The following is a 19,830-nucleotide window of genomic DNA, read 5'->3' as shown; positions in this document are numbered from 1 at the left end:
CTTTTTTTTCTATATAGCTGGGTCATCTACTTCGTGAGCTGGGCGCGCTATGGTGGCGCGCGCGCGCCGATCTCCAAACCTCAAGTGCAACGTACCACGCGTCGCACGCCGAGCACGTTGCGGCGTTGCATCACGCGTTGCAGCGCGCGTTCGTCGCACAAGGCGTTGCGCTCAGCTACGCACCCGAGAGAGGTGGGTTGTGTTATTAAAAAAAACCTGTCTGGTACACCGATTTGTCAGTAGATAAATTGCCTCCGACAATAGGGAATATTACTGCGATGTTCTGCCGCCAGAGTGCAGCACTCGTGCACATGCTATACCATAGAGTAACATATACATACTATACCTTAACAGTTTTTGACAAGTTTTCACTATGACATTGATGCATCAAGGCGGTTTGTTTACAGGTGGCCTGCCGCGAAACGCGTAAATCGAAATTTCGTTATCTGCCTCTCTATCGATCAAATATGCAAGAGTGATAGGATAGGACCGAACTTTGGATATTCGTGTTTCGCGGTAGGGCCTGTGATTGTGTTAGTGACGCCCCCTACGCAAAGTTTTGCGTAATATTCCCTATTCGCGCACACTCTCCTGCACGTTGGAAGGTCTTTATGGCCTATATTGCAAACTTTGATTTGCGCCTATAAACAGGGAGCTGCCCCTCAATATTTTTCGTCTATTACTTATGGTGTTTCTGTGTCGATACTAAATTTTTTTATCATATTTTGACTCCCTCTTACTTTGAAAAATTAACTCTTACTATAAGTGTGTATGTAACATCGTGGATGTACAGCTCCAATTATTGGTATTTTTTTTATGTCAACAACAAACATAAAAACATGTTAACCCCTCGAGCGGCAAAGCAATATTTTAAATTTTCGCGCCGTTACATTTGAAAGGTATTACAATTCTTATTTATTTGCTGTCCAACAGTGGCCGTCTACGCATGGTCAGCATTGCAAGAATCGTGGTCGTCGTGGGTGTCCCCGCACCCCTCCCTGCCCCCGCTGCTGCCCGGCGAGCCTTACGCCAACATGCTCAAAAAGTTCGTCGACAACATACACCAGTGCATGTTGGACTGCCCAGGTCTGTACTGCACTGTTTGCAAACCGTTTGTTAAAGCTTTCACTAAAATTTATTGTAGTTTCATAGTTGACTGCTGAATGACGTTGATCAGTCAACTGAATGTTGTTGGTGCAACTGGCCCTTACAGTGATATGTTCATGATCAGGGTACAAGATTCCCCAGCCCAATGAACGCGCGTTTTAGGACTTCGATACGACAGAAAAACCTAAATTATAATAGGGTAGTTGACAAATATTTGTTAATAGTATCAGTCGATCAGGTTTGTTTTGAGGATCAAATGTCTGTTGACCCATTATCTTAAAGCAATACAAAAGTCACAAATGATGGTCAAAGTCTGGCACCCGCACTTTACTGACGAAACGCTCCTAACAAAATGGCAATACATCGTGGCGTCACGATGTAACGTCGCTATTGCTTAGAAGCCGTTTCGATGTATGGATTGCCGGTTAAATATTGCGTTTATGTATATTGTTGCACTACAATATTATTTTTAGTAAAATGCAAGGAATCGAATGGTACATTTTTTTTCCTTTTTGGATGTTTAAGAAAAACTTTAATTTTGAAACTAAGGTCTTGTATTTTTTTATCATTCCCATTTTTTTTTAAATTTTCAATTTATTGTGATAAATTGCTCATTTTCTATTTATTTAACTAGATTTAGGTATACAATTCAACATGTGTCAACAACCGTGCCGTATTGGTGCCGTGACCAGGATTTTATGTAAAGATGTTATGTGAACTTATGTACGTTTTGTTTTGATTTGATACATTTTTTGTAGTAAAACCGTTCGTCGGCAACATACAGCGGTACGTACTGGATTACCCAGGCTTGTCTCTAACAGTGGTCTTTAGAAGTCCTAGAGTCGTTTTAGTCAAATAAATTCAACATTGTTCCACATTCAAGTCACTCTATTTATGAATGTCTATCTCATCCCAGGTAGTGAAGAGCACCTCCTAAGTCAAGTGTGGGAGTGGACGATCCAAGTCTACCTGAATGTGACCAGTGCACCAGCGCCGGCCAGGGATAGCCGAGTCCAGGTCAGTTCCAACCTTTTCATCAGTCATAATTGACGAACTGATTTATATCTCATCTGTTATCCCATAGAGAAGTATTCAACTTTCCCTTACCTCGCCTATTAACCTATTTTGAACTAGAGATGGATCGAATATTTAGTAACTAGATTTTGCCCGCGACTTCGTCTGCGTGGACTTAGTAACAGCAGCTAAAGTACCTAAGTATAGCGCCTGGAAATATTCTCATAGCAATTATTCAATTTGAGCATATTATGCACACAAATTAGCAGGCACTTCATTAATTATCTCAATTCCACCCCGATTTTTACTTTCTTAAGGGATGATTTTCGGGATAAAAACTATCCTATGTCCTTCTAGTGTATCGCGGGGTCGGAAAGCAAACAACCGTACTGCTCTGTAGCTAGTTTAATACTGGTTTGACGGGAATCATGCGCTTACATATATTCCATCCCTCCACCATTAATTCGGAAACCTAGAACAAATACACAATTATTATGGTACAAATAACTAATAGTAGCCTTAGTAGATAACACTTAAATAATTAATAGTAATTAAAAGAAAGGCTTATAATTAACAATCTTTTTGGCCCTCTTGGAACGCCCCACTGGCTCATCCATATCATCTACCCTTGCTGGGAGGCCGTCCTGTTCAACATCAGTAACTACGGCCCTACCCGTATCCCCGTCACCCCCTTCGCAGGCTTCAGCCCACTCCTCATCCTCAGCTTGAAAATTACTACCACCCTGACCTTCAGAACCTTCTGAAGTCTGCATTGTTTTAGACAACGGCGGAGGAGGTAAGTGTGGTGAAACAACGGCCGAGCCCGCGGAAGGATTTCAGGGACTCAACCTATCTCTATGCCAAATTTCATTTAAATCGATTCAGCGGTTTAAGCGTGAAGAGGGAACACACAGACAGAAAGACAGACATACAGACAGACTTTCGCATTTATAATATTAGTATGGATTCGGCATATTTTTTAATGTTCGTATTCGGGCGAATAGTTCGGTTCGAACTGCCGAATATTTACCGAATAAACAATTTTTTTTAAGTGCACGTATGCACTTCGCGATCAGGTATGCGTTTCTGTTTCTTTTCATAAACATTTCCCGGTCGGTCGGGTCGGGAGTGCAGACCGCGGAAATATTCTCGGCAATTTCCCATCACTAATCACTACACTTGAAAGACATCCACAATCAACGATTACGACCGTAAATGAAGCTACAGTGTTTGTATTGATTGCAGTTGTCGGAATTACTGGCCCAGCTGGGCAAGTTGCCCTGGAGTGAGCACCAGTGGCCCGGCGCTAACTGTCTTCCTGCCGCGCTACAGGTTGGTGTCCACGCAATAGGCTAGATGACAAATTTTCATTAATGGTATCAATCGATCAGGTTTGTTTTAGGATCAAATGTCTATATGGGACCCATTGCATTAAAGCAATACAAAACTTTTTAGTATTGCCATAAAACAAACCTAATCTAACCTACATATCTACAGGATAACCTCACTAAAATCCTAAATAGTTAACGGTTTCAGTTTTAGGACTAATGATAATATGACAAAAAATACGTTATGACTTAAAACTTTATGTGAAACAAAGGGACCCCGTGGAATACCACTCTGGGACCCTAGTTGAGGGGATAAAACTCTCGAAGATATCTAATTCTAAAGTTAAAATTCAAACTTACAGATAAGCACAAGCACCGACTTGGAGATCCAAACTTGGCTCGCAGACACTCTTCGAGGCGTCGAAGCCAGCACATGGTTACGCGGCGCTCAAGACTGCGACATCGCTCCTCGTCTGGCCGCGTTGCTGCAACTGTTCGCCGGACCGTTGCGGCTGCGGACTGAGGTACACTTACCGCTCATAACTATTTAGGCACTCGTAATTTTTTCCATACAATTGTATACAAAATCGACTTTCAGAATTATACCGCTAACTCGCAGTCGGGTAACAGTTTTTTGTGCAGTTTACTTTTTAAATTTAACAGACATATCGAGCTTCAAAATGATGTGCAGAATATTTATGGATTCATGGATAGAATGTAAGAAATCGAATGGTACCCTTACTTTATTCCTTTTTGGAAGTAAAACTTTAAATTTTGAAACTTTTAGATCCTGTATTTTTGTATTATTTCCATATATTATTTTCATATCCACATTATTGCGATAATTTGGTCATTTTAATACATTTTGTTATAAAATTCAATTTGACCGGGATATAGACCGTGACTACCTTTTGTATTATTTATGAGCTCCCAATATTACCCACGGGTAACTTTGACACCCACCCGCTATCTTCAGTCACCCGTGAACATGATGCATGGAACTGCGTCGAAATATCGGGAGCTCATAAATAATACAAAAGGTAATCACGGTCTATATCCCGGTCAATATAAGTCTAGTGAAACTAACCGTGAATCATTCAAAACTCTTGTCATGATCCCTATTTGCAGACGTTAGAACAAGCTGTGCACCTGCCGTGGCAGCGGCTGCCAGAAATGGCGTTGGACCAGGCGCTGCAGCGGTTCTTCGTCGATCACCACAACCCTCAGCATCCGTACCACGACACGCCACAGTTTAGGTAATTACTATACCTATTATTTTTTAGGGTTCCGCACCCAAAGGGTAAAAACGGGACCCTATTACCAAAGATAGATATAACTCCGTAATAGATGGATACAGTCTAAGAAAAAATCTTGCCTCGGAAATCAAGAAAATTTTATTCTCGATCAGATGGCGCTACTACCTTTGGCCTACTCTCGAATCGATGGCGTTGACGGTTTCGTTTGTTATTTAACAATTATAACACATACTCGTATCAGTGAAAGAACATGGTTCTAAATCATATAAAAATATTAAATACTAAAAAAAAACTTTTTTTGTATTTTTATACATTTTAATTTTTAGTTTTAATCGTATGTCGATAGATGGCAATAAAAATACTGTGACTACAAAATTGAGTATGACAGTAACCCTCTATCGTATATATTATCTTTGGGCAGGGTAATATTAGCAGCTAGCGGTCTGGAGCCAGCATACGCGTGCGCGTGCGCGTGCGCGTGCGCGTGCGCGTGCGCGTACTTGCGGCCGCGGCGGGCGTGCGCCGTGTCGCAGTGGACGCGCGCCGCCGGCGCACCCGCGCTCGCCGGACATGTCGCGTCACAGGCGAGGGAGCTGCTGCACCTGCTCGCTGCACTAGGTATAGTTAACGCTATCTTTTTTTTTTTTATGAAATAGGAGGCAAACGAGCAGACGGATCACCTGATGGTAAGCGATTACCGCCGCCCATGGACACCCGCAACACCAGAGGGGTTGTAAGTGCGTTGCCGGCCTTTAAGATGGGAATACGCTCTTTTCTTGAAGGTTTGAAGGTCATATCGGTCCGGAAATACCGCAGTTCATTCCACAGTTTAGCTGTGCGAGGCAGGAAGTTTCTAGAGAAACGCACAGTTGAGGACTGCCAACCATCTAAGTGGTGAGGATGGTAATGTTGTCGCGTAGGGCGATGGTGAAAAGAAGCGGCAGGGATTAATCCGAACCATTCCTCGGAGCACTCCCCGTTATACACGCGATAGAAAATGCAGAGCGAGGCCATATCTCTACGCAGCGCCAAGGAGTCAAGCCTTTCCGAAATACGCTGGCAGTCGACAATTCGAGTCGCTCTTCGCTGGATGCGGTCCAGAGGGAGAAGCTGGTATTGGGGTGATCTCTACTGAGCTCGTTCACTTACCTGTACTGACAATGGCACTCTGTTAAACATAAGCCATTATTTCTTTTGTGTGAGCGCGTGGCCTTTGTGCCTGAGCGCGTGGCCATTGTGTGTGAGCCTCAGGCACAAAAAGGCCACGCGCTCACACAAAAGAAATAATGGCTTTTGTTTAACAGAATGCCATTGTTAGTACGTAAGTGAACGAGCTCAGTAGAGATAGCGTTAACTATATACTACACTATGTATAGTATGTCGCGTGCCGAGCGCGCGCCAAAGCAACCATGTCGTTAAAAAGCAACTATCGTGATAGTATTAAGGTTCAAAATGTAACAGCTCATTCTGAGATAACGAGTTTGGGTAATGAAGGACGATCGGTTGCCTGTGTGGCCAGAATACAGAGCTGCTACATAAATTTGAACCATATAAATAGGACGGTAAAGTTTCTTTTTAAACGAGTTTGTTCCCGTTCAGTCAGTAGCGGTAGCATCGGTAACCGCTGAACAAAAGAAACAAAGGCTTTTGTTTAACAGATTAGGGTGTGAGGCGTAAAAATTATTAGAGAAAATTCATATACATAATACCTACCATACCTACCCTAGGTCTAAGGCTAGCTTGTTTGAAGATGGCGGTCGTTAAGAGCTCGATACACCGCGAAATGAGCTCAAGGCAAGGAGACACAATCAGGAATAATAAAAACGGGTATTTTTTATAACCTGGGGCCGATTGCATAACAACTTGTAACTAATAATATTAGCGGTCTTTTTCCAATTCCTTTCATTAAAAAGAGGCTTTCGCTAATATTATTAGTTACAAGTTGTTATGAAATCGGCCCCTGTTTTGATTATTCTTCAGAATAAACTTTACTTTTTTCTGTCGTTTAGAACCATACGTGGAGGAAGGCAGTGACGAATTGGAAGAACTTTTGTCCCGGGCTGTTGTCATCATGTGCATGGAACCGGCCGCTGCCGAAGCTCTGCCGGTAATATTTAATAATAAAGATATAATTAGGGTTCCGTACCCAAAGGGTAAAAACGGGACCCTATTACTAATACTCCTCTGTCCGTCCGTCCGTCTGTCTGTCTGTCTCCAGGCTGTATCTCATGAACCGTGATAGCTAGACAGTTGAAATTTTCACAGATGATGTATTTCAGCTGCCGCTATAACAACAAATACTAAAAGCAGAATAAAATGAATATTTATATGGGGCTCCCATATAACAAACGTGATTTTTTTCACTAGACTTATATTGACCGGGATATAGACCGTGATTACCTTTTGTATTTTTTTTTGCCGTATTTTGCGTAATCGTACGGAACCCTTCGTGCGCGAGTCCGACTCGTACTTGGCATTTTTTCCTTGGAATGAATATTTATCATTCACGTAGGTGTGGGTGAGATGGATCGCCAGCGCCACGCCGCGGATGGTCAGAGCAATGTTGTCGGCGGCACGAGCTCTCACCACCTTGGACTACTTCGGGTCGATCGCTGACGCCGCCGCTGCTGCGTTCATGACCGGTATGTTCTTGCTTGTTTATTTGTCAGTTTCCCTCTTTATACAGGGTGGAAAAAAATAATGAGCCCTGGTGGGAAAGTGCCTTAAAACCTTAAGCTCATTTTACTTAAAGGAAACATGCTTTTATTATTTTAAATAAACAAAACTGCATTGAAAGTTTTTTTTTTTAATTTCTCATGTCTAAAAATATTCTTGAGTACTAAATATTCGATTTTATGGGTATTTTGTACGACAGACGAGTGTAAGACGTAAGGTTTCTTGGACAAATGTTATCATTAACATTAACTGTAACGAAAAATCACGTCACCAGTTCTATACATTATATGTATAAGTTTCGATAGACGATTTCTATTCAAGATTGTCACTTTGGTTAGTTTTTAGGGTTCCGTACCCAAAGGGTAAAATCGGGACCCTATTACTAAAACTCCGCTGTCCGTCTGTCTGTCTGTCACCAGGCTGTATCTCATGAACCGTGATAGCTAGACATTTGAAATTTTCACAGATGATGTATTTCTGTTGCCGGTATAACAACAAATACTAAAAAGTACGGAACCCTCGGTGCGCGAGTCCGACTCGCACTTGACCGGTTTTTATTTGTAGTTATGATAGTTCGGTATCATCAAAGATAATTAAGTATACATCAGTTTTATTACCAAAACGACTATTATTTTCGTAGTCGACATCTAGCGTCAAGTAGCGGAATTATTAGTACTGCTACTCGACAATAGATGTCGCGACGAACGGAAAGTCTAATGCTCAACGATTTTCAGCTGATATTATAACCGAAACTCTATTTTCAATCTTATAATATTATTTTGTAAATTGTTGAGCAATACACTTTTCGTCAGTCGCGACACATGTGACATCTAGTGTCGAGGCGCAGTACTGATAATTCCCCTATTTGACGCTAAATGTCGACTAAGAAAATAATAGTTGTATTGGTAACAAAACTGATGTATGGAGTGAGTACTCTATGTCTACTTAATTCTCTTTTATCTTCCTCGCGTTGTCCCGGCATTTTGCCACGGCTCATGGGAGCCTGGGTCCGTTTGGCAACTAATCCTAAGAATTGGCGTAGGCACTAGTTTTTACGAAAGCGACTGCCATCTGACCTTCCAACTCAGAGGTGAAACTAGGCCTTGTTGGGATTAGTCCGGTTTCCTCACGATGTTTTCCTTCACCAAAAAGCGACTGGTAAATATCAAATGATATTTCGTACATAAGTTCCGAAAAACTCATTGGTACGAGCCAGGGTTTGAACCTGCGACCTTCGGATTGCAAGTCGCACGCTCTTACCGCTAGGCCACCAGCGCTTCTCTTTGGTATACATACTTAATTCTCTTTGGTATCATATAAATAATGAAGTATTTTTAGCGGGTGGCACATGGCATGAAGTATCTGCCCGCTGGGGCGGCTGCGCGTGGGCAGAGCCCGGCGCGCTGCTGCAGCGCGGGCGCCTGCATGCTGGCTATGCGCTCGCGCAGACTTCGCCTTTTAGCCCCACTGATCTGGCTTCTGTCGCTACTTTGTAAGTACTTTTCAGAATATACCTTCAAACCTTCATGAAAAGAGCGTACTCCGATCTTAAAGGTCGGCAACGCACTTACAACCCCTCTGGTGTTGCGGGTGTCCATTGGCGGCGGTAATCGCTTACCATCAGGTGATCCGTCTGCTCGTTTGCCTCCTATATCATAAAATAGTACATTATGATACAAGTGTGCTAAGTTGGTCATTACACACGCGCTGCAAGCGAGTGCGCAATAAGAAAGCCGATGTGTGTAATGACTAATGCACACGCGTTTCATACGACGTTTTTCAACACACTTGCGAGAAAAAAAGAAACTTTCATATTAATCAAATTTTAATAGTTAAAACAGTTAGTATTGTGTGTTTCATCTCATCTGTCATACTCGTACTGCCGGCCGGCCCTCGCTCGCCCCGGCCGCGGGCGGCGCGGCGCGCACTGCGCAGGCGGTCGGGCGCGCCGGTGCCCGCCAGTCCGACCAATTAAAGAAGGCTCCCTTTCCATGCATATTATTAGCAATCAGTTACCTTCTTAACTCAGTCGGATAATATAATTAAAAAGCGCGAGTGGAATAATACACTGAAAGAGCACGCGTGTTTAATATCTAGGATTATGAGCCAAACATCGGTGGAATAAAAACGTCGTTTTGAGCAAGTGTCTTGAAATAGTACATTATTGTCGAGGATCGGAAGTAGCTACTTGCTGGCTGAGGATTCGTTTTAAACGGACGACCTTGGGAGTCCGTTTAATTGAATCCGAAGCCAGCAAGTAGCCTTCCAGCCGAGTCATATATAGTGCTTTTCTCAAAAATGGCGCAATAAATGCAAATATAATAGAAATATTTTACAGAAGCAACGTTCTTATGTATATATTTTCACAGAAAAAAGTAAAAAGATTTGGTTTGCCGCCGTTTTATTTTTTTAATTAAAAATGGAAGTGTATTTTTCTGCTAAAAATACGCCAACCTATTTGAGACACCTAAATAGTCGCGGTACCAACATTATAATAATAAGTACTGATCATCTGTTTGGCTGTTTAATGGACCTATGCCTTCATTTGATATGGCCACTTCAACTTTTAAAAAGTTTGGAACTCGACAAATAATGGAATTTGTATGCAACATTGCAGTCCCGAAATCGAGACTGCAATATTTTTAACTTTTTAATTTTTTGACTGACCATAAACTACGCACTTCGCGAACTACTTTTTAACCGGCAACGTCGACTTTGCCGTCCATTTTTGAGAAATAGTTATTTACGACACAAGTGCGGAAAAGAGGAAATTCGAAATGAGTGGCGATAAATTATATATAGATAATCGACACGAGTTGCGAATTACCTTTTCGCACGTGTATCGTACAACATTTTACAGTACATATGGCCCTTTAAACTTTCGACATATGCACGAAAAGTGCTCATTCCCGCACTAGTTCGAAAAAGTAGCACCATATGTACTGTAAAAAATATATATATAATTATATACAGATTACAAATCTAATAGGGGATATTACTACAATGTTCTGCCACCAGAGTGCAGCACTAGCCTTTTTAGTAAACAATAGAGTAACCTGAGTAACTGTACCTTTAACAGGTTTTTGACAAGCTTTCAGAGATAATAAAATATGACATTGATGCATCAAGGCGGTTTGCTTACACAGGACCTATCGGGAAACGGGAATCTGAAATTTCCAACAATAGACAGGAACTTCTTTCTTTTTACGGTTCCGTACCCAAAGGGTAAAAACGGGACCCTATCACTAAGACTTCTCTGTCCGTCTGTCTGTCACCAGACCATGATAGCTAGACAGTTGAAATTTTCACAGATGATGTATTCCTGTTGCCGCTATAACAACAAATATTAAAAAGTACGGAACTCTCGGTGGGTGAATCCGTCGGACTTGATTTACACAAGAGCTAGCGTTGTAAGGTTTACCGTCTCGTGAAACTCTTCTAACTTGCACTATCTCACTATATACCCCGGGGTTAACCGGTTAAACCGTTAACCCAGTGTCAAATTGTACTGGTCCAGGTTTAACCGGTTAACCCCAGGTTGGTGAGATAGTGCAAGTGGCCCTAACTTTGCACCTTTTCAGCGCCAACAAGGAGCTGATAATATCAGTATGGATCTGCGCGCTATGCCGCGCGGCGCTGAGTTGTGGCGCTGACTGTGACTGTGACGCGGCACGAACTCAGCTCTCGCGGTGGGCCGAGCCGCCGCGCATGGCTCTCCTGCGCGTCCTCTCTAACGCCGACGAACCTACCAACAAGTTAGTCTAACCAAAGATAGATATAACTCCGTAATAGATGGATACAGTCTAAAGAAAAAACGTACCTCGAAATACGAGAAAGTTTGATTCTAGATCAGAGGGCGCTACTAGCTTTGGCCTACTGTCGTATAGATGGCTTTGACGGTTTCGTTTGTTATTTAACTATTTAAACGCATATCAGTGAAAAATCATAAAAATAATTAATGCAAATAAAAAAAAAAAAACATTTATCCATATTTAAATACATTTTATCGTATTTTTATAAATCTTCATTTTTAGTTTTAAGGTGTGTCGATAGATTGCAGTGAATTTACTGTGGTTACAAAATCTACTATGACAGTACCGCTCTATCTTATTATATCCTCTTTGGTCTAACTATTAGAGATGCAACGGATAGTGAAAGGAATTTAAGATTAATTTGAAAAAATTTACAAAAATAAGAAATTAAATATACGCGATATAATCCGTTTTCATAGTTTTATTTTAAAAATAAGAAGTTAATCAACTATGCTTTATATGACATTCGCTTAGTATGACGTATCACTTCCCTTCGATGTCATTATAAGCGGATTCTACTATAGTAAAGTACACACATACTTGTTCTTCTTCTTTTCTTGATGGACTTGAGGGCGGTGTTGCCCGTAACCAATGTCACGTAAAAGGGTAGGAACAAAATAAATGCTCTTAGAGCACGACGCTGTTCAGTGGTTGTTGTAGTTGTCTCGTAAAACCGATAGCTGGATTTTACGAGAAGCACGTGGACTACCGGCCGTTGACTCCAAAATGGTGGTTAAACACGCTTTGAGATTAATTCTCCATTAACTGCACACTACCACATTAGATTATTGTATAATAAAGCTATCGATATTACACTTTAAACAATATTAATTAGCAAAAAACAAAGGAATTAATCACGAGGCTACTATCAAGATGGCGTTCGAACCGGAAGTCACATATACTTGTTATTTCCTCAGCAGACATCTCTGCTTAGCACAATCGCCTTAGTTCAATCTTCAACATTCTTCGAATTTAAACTGTTGTGAGACATACTAACATTAAAACAAGTGACTAAAACAAGTGAGTCTAAACCGTAAAATGATTTAATGTTCAATATTCTTTTCGCGTTTAAAATTAGATAAAAATATAAAGATATTTATTCGTGACGATCACAACACAAGTACGAACATGTACAGACAACAACAGCAAGAAAAGAAGAAATCATTAAATGTGCATCACGAAATGGACCCGACTCAGCATAATGCTAGCTAAGTCAGCGCTGGTCTTCGGTAGGGCCCATTCGGTGATGGCACGACAGATAACACACAAAGATACATGCTCTGAGTACTTATGGTAAAACCTATAAAACATATATAGAAAAAATATATAACTTACAAATAAGATTATTGAAGACACTTGTACCTAAGCATATCAAAAAGAAGTACGAAACAGACTATTCCCAACTTTTCAAATACTGTAATTTACTCCCAGTTCAAAATATGTGTAAACTAGCCATACTAACAGAAGAATATCACCATGTTACTAAACTAAAAGAACACAAAAGATGTACAAAACTAAGAAGTCTACAGAACCAAAACAAATATTGTATACCCAAATATAACAACATATATGGAACTAGGCTGTACACATATATATTACCTAAAATATTGAATGATCTGCCAGAAGTTGTTTGTGCTAAATATTTAAATGGTAAACATATAAAAAAAGTCGTTAAAATGCACTTATTAAAAACTAACGACACAAGCTATGTATACTAAGAATCATATTTATGATGATATAGGATATCTATACATATAATAAAGCGGAAGAGGGTCGAAAGTCTGTACATGGAAGATATTCGAAAAAAAATTGGCTGGGGATACTTAGAATCGATAACAGAACACATTCCAACCGTTTTTAGAATTTTTGTCTGTTTATCTGTTTGTCTGTTTATCTGTTTGTCTGTTTATTTGACCGCGCAACTAATGAAAACGGCTGAACGGATTTTGATGCAAACTTTACTAATCTGTCGAAAAAATCCACGGCCAGGTTATAGGCTATAAAAATTTAAGAAATTTTACCCCTAAGGGGGTTAAAAAGGGGATGAAAGTTTGTATGGGGTTCAAGATTTATTTTAAGCTAGCAATTTCAAACTTCGTAAGAAGATATATTATTGAAATACAAGAAAACTAATTTCAGCGTTTTTGAAAATTCATTCCCTAAGGAGGTGAAATAGAGGTTGAAAGTTTGTATGGAGATCAATTTTTTTGGAGTGCGTTACTTGAAACTTTGTATAATGGGCATATTATTATAATACAGGAAAAGTGATTTTAGCGTTTTCAAGAATTCGTCTCCTAACAGGGTTAAAAGGGGGTTGAAAGTTTGAATCCATTACAAATGCTTTGAAACTTCTTAGAAAGGTATGATAGACGATTACAAAAAAACTAATTTTGACGTTTTTGGAAATTTAACCCCTCAGGGGGTTGAAAAGGGGATGAAAGTTTGTCTTGGGGTGCAAATTTTATTTTAAGCTAGAAACTTAAAACTTTGCAAAACGATATTATATTAAAAAGCAAGAAAATTACTTTCAGCGTTTTTAAAAATTCATCCCCCATGGTGGTGAAAAAGGGGTTAAAAACTTTATCTTGATAACTATATCATTTTAGCTACTAGGCCAAGTTAGGTATCGTTTTTGTATAAATCGGGTATGCCGAATTCATTTATGATATCAAAATGACACCATTCCCGAGTGAAAACACAAAAAATATGAAAAAACTTTTTTTAATTTCTCTTTACGCTTAAACCGCTAAACCGATTTAGATAAAATTTGGTATAGAGATAGTTTGAGTCCCGTGGAAGAACATAGGGTAGTTTTTAACAAAAAAAATGGAGACTGCGTGCAAACGCGTGGAGAAGCGGCCGTGCCCTTTCCTCTTAATAATGGTCACGAAGGTGGGTACTCTAAAAAAAACATTTTTCAGTAAATGTCAAACGATTTGGGACTTAAACGCGTTACCATGCCTTCCCGAAAAAAATCGAATCTTTCGCGAAAGTCTCGCAATGCATTGCGGCCGCAAGTGGCGCTCTAGCCAGGAAGGTCGCTTCGCTTTCGGCTGAAACGGCAAGCCAGCGCGAGTTCGATTGTGATCCCAAATACATCGTACGTAATACATATGTAGGCGCAGATCCTGACGGAGTGTGGCGCCGGAGAAGCCGTGTTCATCCCGCGTATCCCCCTCTTTCCGAGCAACTTCCCGTTCCGCTTCAAGCGCCTACAGGTCCCCGTGAGCGTCTGCTTCGCTATGACCATCAACAAGTCGTAGGGGCAGATGCATTTCCCACTCCGAAAACAAAACAAAAAGGGGCAGACGCTGCCCGCCGCCGGCGTCATGCTTAGACTGATTTGACTGGAGGACCGATTTGGATGACATGATTTTGATGGGAACACCCAAATATTCCGAAATACGTTTTTCCGATTTTTATAACCATGACTTTCATAATCCCGATTATTTATAAGTCCGAAATATCAAAATTACGATTTTTAAAAACACGATGGAATAAAATCACGAATGTGCTGTTTCCGAAAACTTAAAATCCGATTGTCACTTGACAGAAAGCTTAAAGTTCCGATTTTACACTTTTCCGAAAATATTTTTTTTCCGAATTCCTAAATTCCGAAAAATCATTGTCCGATCGGAAATAAAATAATTCGGTATTCAGAAATTCGGTTTTTTACAAGGTCGGAAAAATGAAATCCGTGATATTCAAATGAAGACTCACGTTTTAGTAATTATTACGGGTACCTGTCGTGCCGCATCATGTTAAATTCGGCATAAAATATTTTTGGCATAAAAAATTCGGCATAAATAAATTAGACAGAACTGCGAACCTGCGAACCCGAACTGTTGCTAGAAGTGGGTTAGGTTAGATTAGAACTGCGACCCCCAAAAAAACGAACTGTTGCCAGAAGTGGGTTAGGTTAGGTTAGAATTGCGACTCCCAAGAAAACGAACTGTTGCCAGAAAAGTGGGTTAGGTTAGGTTAGAACTGCGACCCCCACGAAAACGAACTGTTGCCAGAAAAGTGGAAATTTAAAAATTGGGATATTTAAAATAGGAATCACGTTAATTCGGAATAAGGGCAATTCCCTTTTGGTGATTTTGAAAATCGTAAATGTTAAATTCGGTGTTTGCCACCATCGGAATTGTTATAGTCGGAATTATGTAGTTCGGAATTTACAATATTCGGCTTTTTGGGTTTTCGGAAATATAAATCTTCGTGATTTTCATCATTCGTAATTATGACAGTCGGAATTTTGATGGGTCGAGCATTTAAAAATCGGAATGATAAAATTCGACATTCTAAAATTAGGAATAAAAAATTTCGGAATTATGTAGTGTACCCGATTTGCATAGGTACAGTCAAGGACGTAAAAATACAAAAATGGTACTGTATCGTTCGATATACACCTAACTCTATGCCGTTTAAATCACGTCAAAAATTTGAATAAGGGAAAAAAATATATTCATTTTGGAGTGTAATTTTATTTAGTGGTAGCAAAGAGGATATAATATTACAGAGCGGTACTGTCATAGTAAATTTTGTAACCACGGTAAATTCACTGCCATCTATCAACACACTTTAAAACTAAAAATGAAGATTTATTAAAATACGATAAAATGTATTTAAATATGGATAAATGATCTTTTTTATTTTCATTAATTATTTTTATTATTTTGACCCATGTTCTTTCACTGATATGACTGATATTAAAATTGTTAAATAATAACAAACGAAACCGTCAACGCCCTCTATACGAGAGTAGGCAAAAGGTAGTAGCGACATCTGATCGAGAATCAAATTTTCGTGATTTTCGAGGCACGTTTTTTCCTTAGACTGTATCCATCTATTACGGAGTTATATCTATCTTTGGTGGTAGGTACCTAATTGTAAAATATTTTATCTGGACTACAGTCCTTTAGCGTATCCATCTGTCAACTTTACTTTAAGTTCTGTCTCCAGGGGACAGGGAGATAAATTAGGGGTGAATTAGCCGCTTACTGACACAGACCGAATTCCACGCAGGCGAAGCCGCGGGCACAGCTAGTAGGATATAATATTGTTTTTCTTTATGTTATTCTCGAACTCCCCATCGGCACACAAACCTCCATAAGATTTTGCCTACGATGGGTCTTGTAATGATCTAAAACACTGTAATTTGCTTCCTTATTCAATAAATTAAAAAAAAAAAAAAAAAAAACATATTAAAACATTCCAAAATTACGTTTTCTCTTTCAGACACCGCCTCCTCTGCCGCCTAGCGCTCTGCCTCATCACGCCCAACTCGGACCCCACGAACCTCCTCCGCGCCCAGGAAGCCTGCCCCGCCGTCTCTCAAGCAGACCTGATGTCCTGGGTGAAGACACCGACTGTTAAATATATGGCGAAATGTGCTACAGCGCTGTTTCCAGGGTCGGATAATTATTTTGCGGAAGAACTGAGACTGGCTGGTGGTTAACATATCAAGGAAATCTCTAGGGTATTGTAAATATTTACTCGTGTAACTGCTTGATCGTTAAGAAGCCTTTAAACGACTTTTAACCGTGTTGTTAGGGTTCCGTACCCAAAGGGTAAAAACGGGACCCTATTACTAAGACTCCGCTGTCCGTCTGTCTGTCTGTCACCAGGCTGCATCTGGCCCATCCAGGCAGGCTGTATCTCATGAACCGTGATAGCTAGACAGTTGAAATTTTCACAGATGATGTAGTTCTGTTGTTGCCGCTATAACAACAAATACTAAAAAGTACGGAACCCTCGGTGCGCGAGTCCGATTCGCACTTTGCCGGTTTTTTATTTTAATTATCTTAGTTTATTCTCTAGCGTCCCACGATCTTAATACCAGTACCAAAGAGGATATAATAAGATAGAGCGGTAATGTCATAGTAAATTTTGTAACCACTATAAATTCACTGCCATCTATCGACATACTTAGAAACAAAAAATGAAGATACGAAATGCCTGCAACGAAATGTTAATAATTTTTTAATGAACAGAATACATTTTGTTTTGTTTCGTTAGATTTGACTACGAAACATGTTCAATAGTATTTTTTTATACTGACCATGGATTCAAATTTGCTGTTTTTTCATGTATTGGCCGCTAGAGGTTATCATTCATATCATTAGGCGGGTGCGCACGGGGTCCCTTTGTTTGACATAATTATTGCCAGATTATCATTTTAGTCATAATTCTGAAACCGTTAACTTTTCAGGATTTTCGTTAGGGATAACCTTAGATAGGTTAGGTTAAGTTTGTTTTATGGCAATCCTGAAAAGTTACGCGTTTTCGATAAAAACCAAGTTATATGACTAACGAAAATGCGGACAAACAATACATTATGACTTAAAACTTTATGGGAAACAATAGAGACCCGGTGCGCACTGCGCACAATCACGAGGGAATCGCCGCGCGAAGCAACTAGGTGTGCGTCAAACGCACACGCAGCCTCAATGCGCCTCGGGTGAAACACGTATACACAGATCGAGTTTACTTCGCGCGGCAATTTACTCGCGAGGCAACTAGTTCGGTTTGAAACCGCCTATTCAGAGATCTTTTAATGACATCTAGCGATTGTGTAATAGTTTTATCTTCGGCACAAATATATCATTGCAAATGTAAAATTTAAATGCACTTAGCAATAATCTTGTAAACCTTTTACTTCGCAAAGTCAGTGAAATCAATGCATCTAGAGATTTCCTACGGCAGCGGAGCAGCTCTACGGGAGCTACTCTCATATTGTTAAGCGAGTCGCCCAAAAGATTACATAGGTTGGCCACGACCACTCTGTAAAGAGTGCAACGAAGAAGAAGAATAGTTTTCCTAATAAATTCCGTAGTTTTAGTTATTTTTGTATTTTTATGGTTTATTACATATCTTATATGTTGACATTGTACTGTAATTTTGATATTTTATTAAGTCAAAAGCTTTATTATTCTTATTTTGTATCTTTTTTATTATTTAATGTAACTGACTGTAGTAGATTATTGCCCCTTCGCATATAGGCCATGACAATTTGTGTACAGTTGCCATCAGATATATCGGAGCGGCGGAGGTGCTCAAAAATATCTGAACACGCACTCTAGCGTCCTAACAATAGAGGCGTGTTCAGATATTTGTGAGCACCTCGGCCGCTCCGATATATCTGATGGCGACTGTAAAACAACGTAAAATTAAAGTCGTAATGCACTTTACCTACTAAAGTAAGGACACTAACCACGATGAACTTCGTACACTGACCCGATATTTCCTATTTCTATCGCACGCGCATATTTATATTGCTGTTCCTTTCGCACAGTTCGCCGCCAGCATCATGGGCGGGAGCAATATAAATACGCGCGTGAGATAGAGATTGGAAATGACGGGTCAATGTATGAAATGCTTCGTTCTTAGCGTCCTAACTTTAAACGCTGGCGTCCACTAGACTGCGAATCGAATCGAATCGCAATAATTCGCCTCCTATATTTTCTAATGCAACTGCGTCCATTGGCGAAGAGCCGCGGCGCGCCCGTCAATGGACGCAGTTGCATTAAAAAAATATAGGAGGCGAATTATTGCGATTCGATTCGATTCGCCTCGGCGAGTCTAGTGGACGCCAGCCTTAACAGTGACACTGTTATACACGTGGCTAAAAAATATGTGCATTCCCGAAAATCGCGAAAAATTTTTTGGCTGGTCTATTTTCTATGGGAGGGTAATTTTTTTTTCGCGATTTCGTGGTTGGTCCCATAGTAAAAGTTGCTCAGTATAATCCCAAAACCTCCCTGGCAACGGGAATGCACTTATTTTTTAGCCACCCTGTATAACGTCAGTTCACTGTATGGTCGAAATTTGTGGGTACAGGTAAAAGTAAATAAATAAATAGAATGGTTTTGTGGAAAAGTCGAACCATCAAATTTAAATATTCAACTAGTTTTGCTATGTATAATGCATGGGTATAATGACTTTCTTCTTTATGGAGAATATTAAAAGAGCTAGGTACAACTGACCGTTTTGACTTTGACATGCTAAATAACCTTTACCTATCACTTTGAAATAAAATTAAAATTCCTTGTGGGAAACATATTCCCTCTGCCTTATAAAAGCTTAAATATTGCCCATATCCTGTTAGTGAGAATTTTATATGGAGATGACGATAGCATGTCAAATTATAAATAGACCTAATGTGCTAGGCCTTCTGCGCGTATATTTAGATAGGTTTAGTTAAAAACTTTTTACCATAATGTAATGTGATTTAGATCTCTTTAAATTTAATTTTCGGACAAAGCCTATACCTATATGTTATGAAAATAAAAGATTATGTTACTGCAATTACTTATTTTATTTTAACTTAAATTAAATTTGTTTATTACAATGACATTTACTAAACCAATTTCAAATATCTGGCGTTTTGGCGTTATTTACTTTGAATTGGTTTCGTACAACTAAGTATTTCCCCGTACACATTGCAATAATGTACAAACTATGTATTTATACAACGGCCCTCGGGTACTAAAAGAAACACTTAGTGGACCTTATACCTGACCTTTGATCTTGGAAATATGATTTAAAACTTGACATTTCTTAGTGTCATTGTCATTCTTTTGTGTAAACGACGGTACAGTTACAATTTAATGTTTCCCTCCAAATATTACGTTAATC

The 19,830-nt window shown here is 39.8% G+C and overlaps 2 protein-coding genes across 2 annotated transcripts in view; one reads left to right on the top strand and one right to left on the bottom strand.

Annotated features, from left to right (window-relative positions):
- The window catches only part of LOC134749224 (uncharacterized), a 65,991-nt gene extending 48,855 nt beyond the window's left edge, over positions 1–17,136 (top strand). The window contains exons 36-47 of the mRNA XM_063684115.1: positions 18–192; positions 934–1,086; positions 2,024–2,124; positions 3,367–3,453; positions 3,812–3,973; positions 4,578–4,705; positions 5,127–5,323; positions 6,715–6,812; positions 7,218–7,347; positions 8,720–8,873; positions 10,963–11,136; positions 16,432–17,136. Coding sequence (XP_063540185.1) covers positions 18–192; positions 934–1,086; positions 2,024–2,124; positions 3,367–3,453; positions 3,812–3,973; positions 4,578–4,705; positions 5,127–5,323; positions 6,715–6,812; positions 7,218–7,347; positions 8,720–8,873; positions 10,963–11,136; positions 16,432–16,651 — 1,779 coding nt within the window. The 3' untranslated portion in view covers positions 16,652–17,136. The remainder of the gene's footprint in view (positions 1–17; positions 193–933; positions 1,087–2,023; positions 2,125–3,366; positions 3,454–3,811; positions 3,974–4,577; positions 4,706–5,126; positions 5,324–6,714; positions 6,813–7,217; positions 7,348–8,719; positions 8,874–10,962; positions 11,137–16,431) is intronic.
- The window catches only part of LOC134755369 (lipid storage droplets surface-binding protein 2), a 122,828-nt gene that overhangs the window by 67,845 nt on the left and 35,153 nt on the right, over positions 1–19,830 (bottom strand). The window lies entirely within an intron of this gene.

Source organism: Cydia strobilella, chromosome 2, assembly GCF_947568885.1.
Source record: "Cydia strobilella chromosome 2, ilCydStro3.1, whole genome shotgun sequence".
NCBI lineage: Eukaryota > Metazoa > Arthropoda > Insecta > Lepidoptera > Tortricidae > Cydia > Cydia strobilella.
The sequence above is the reverse complement of the archived record's forward strand: the minus strand, read 5'-3'. Positions and strand labels throughout refer to the sequence as shown.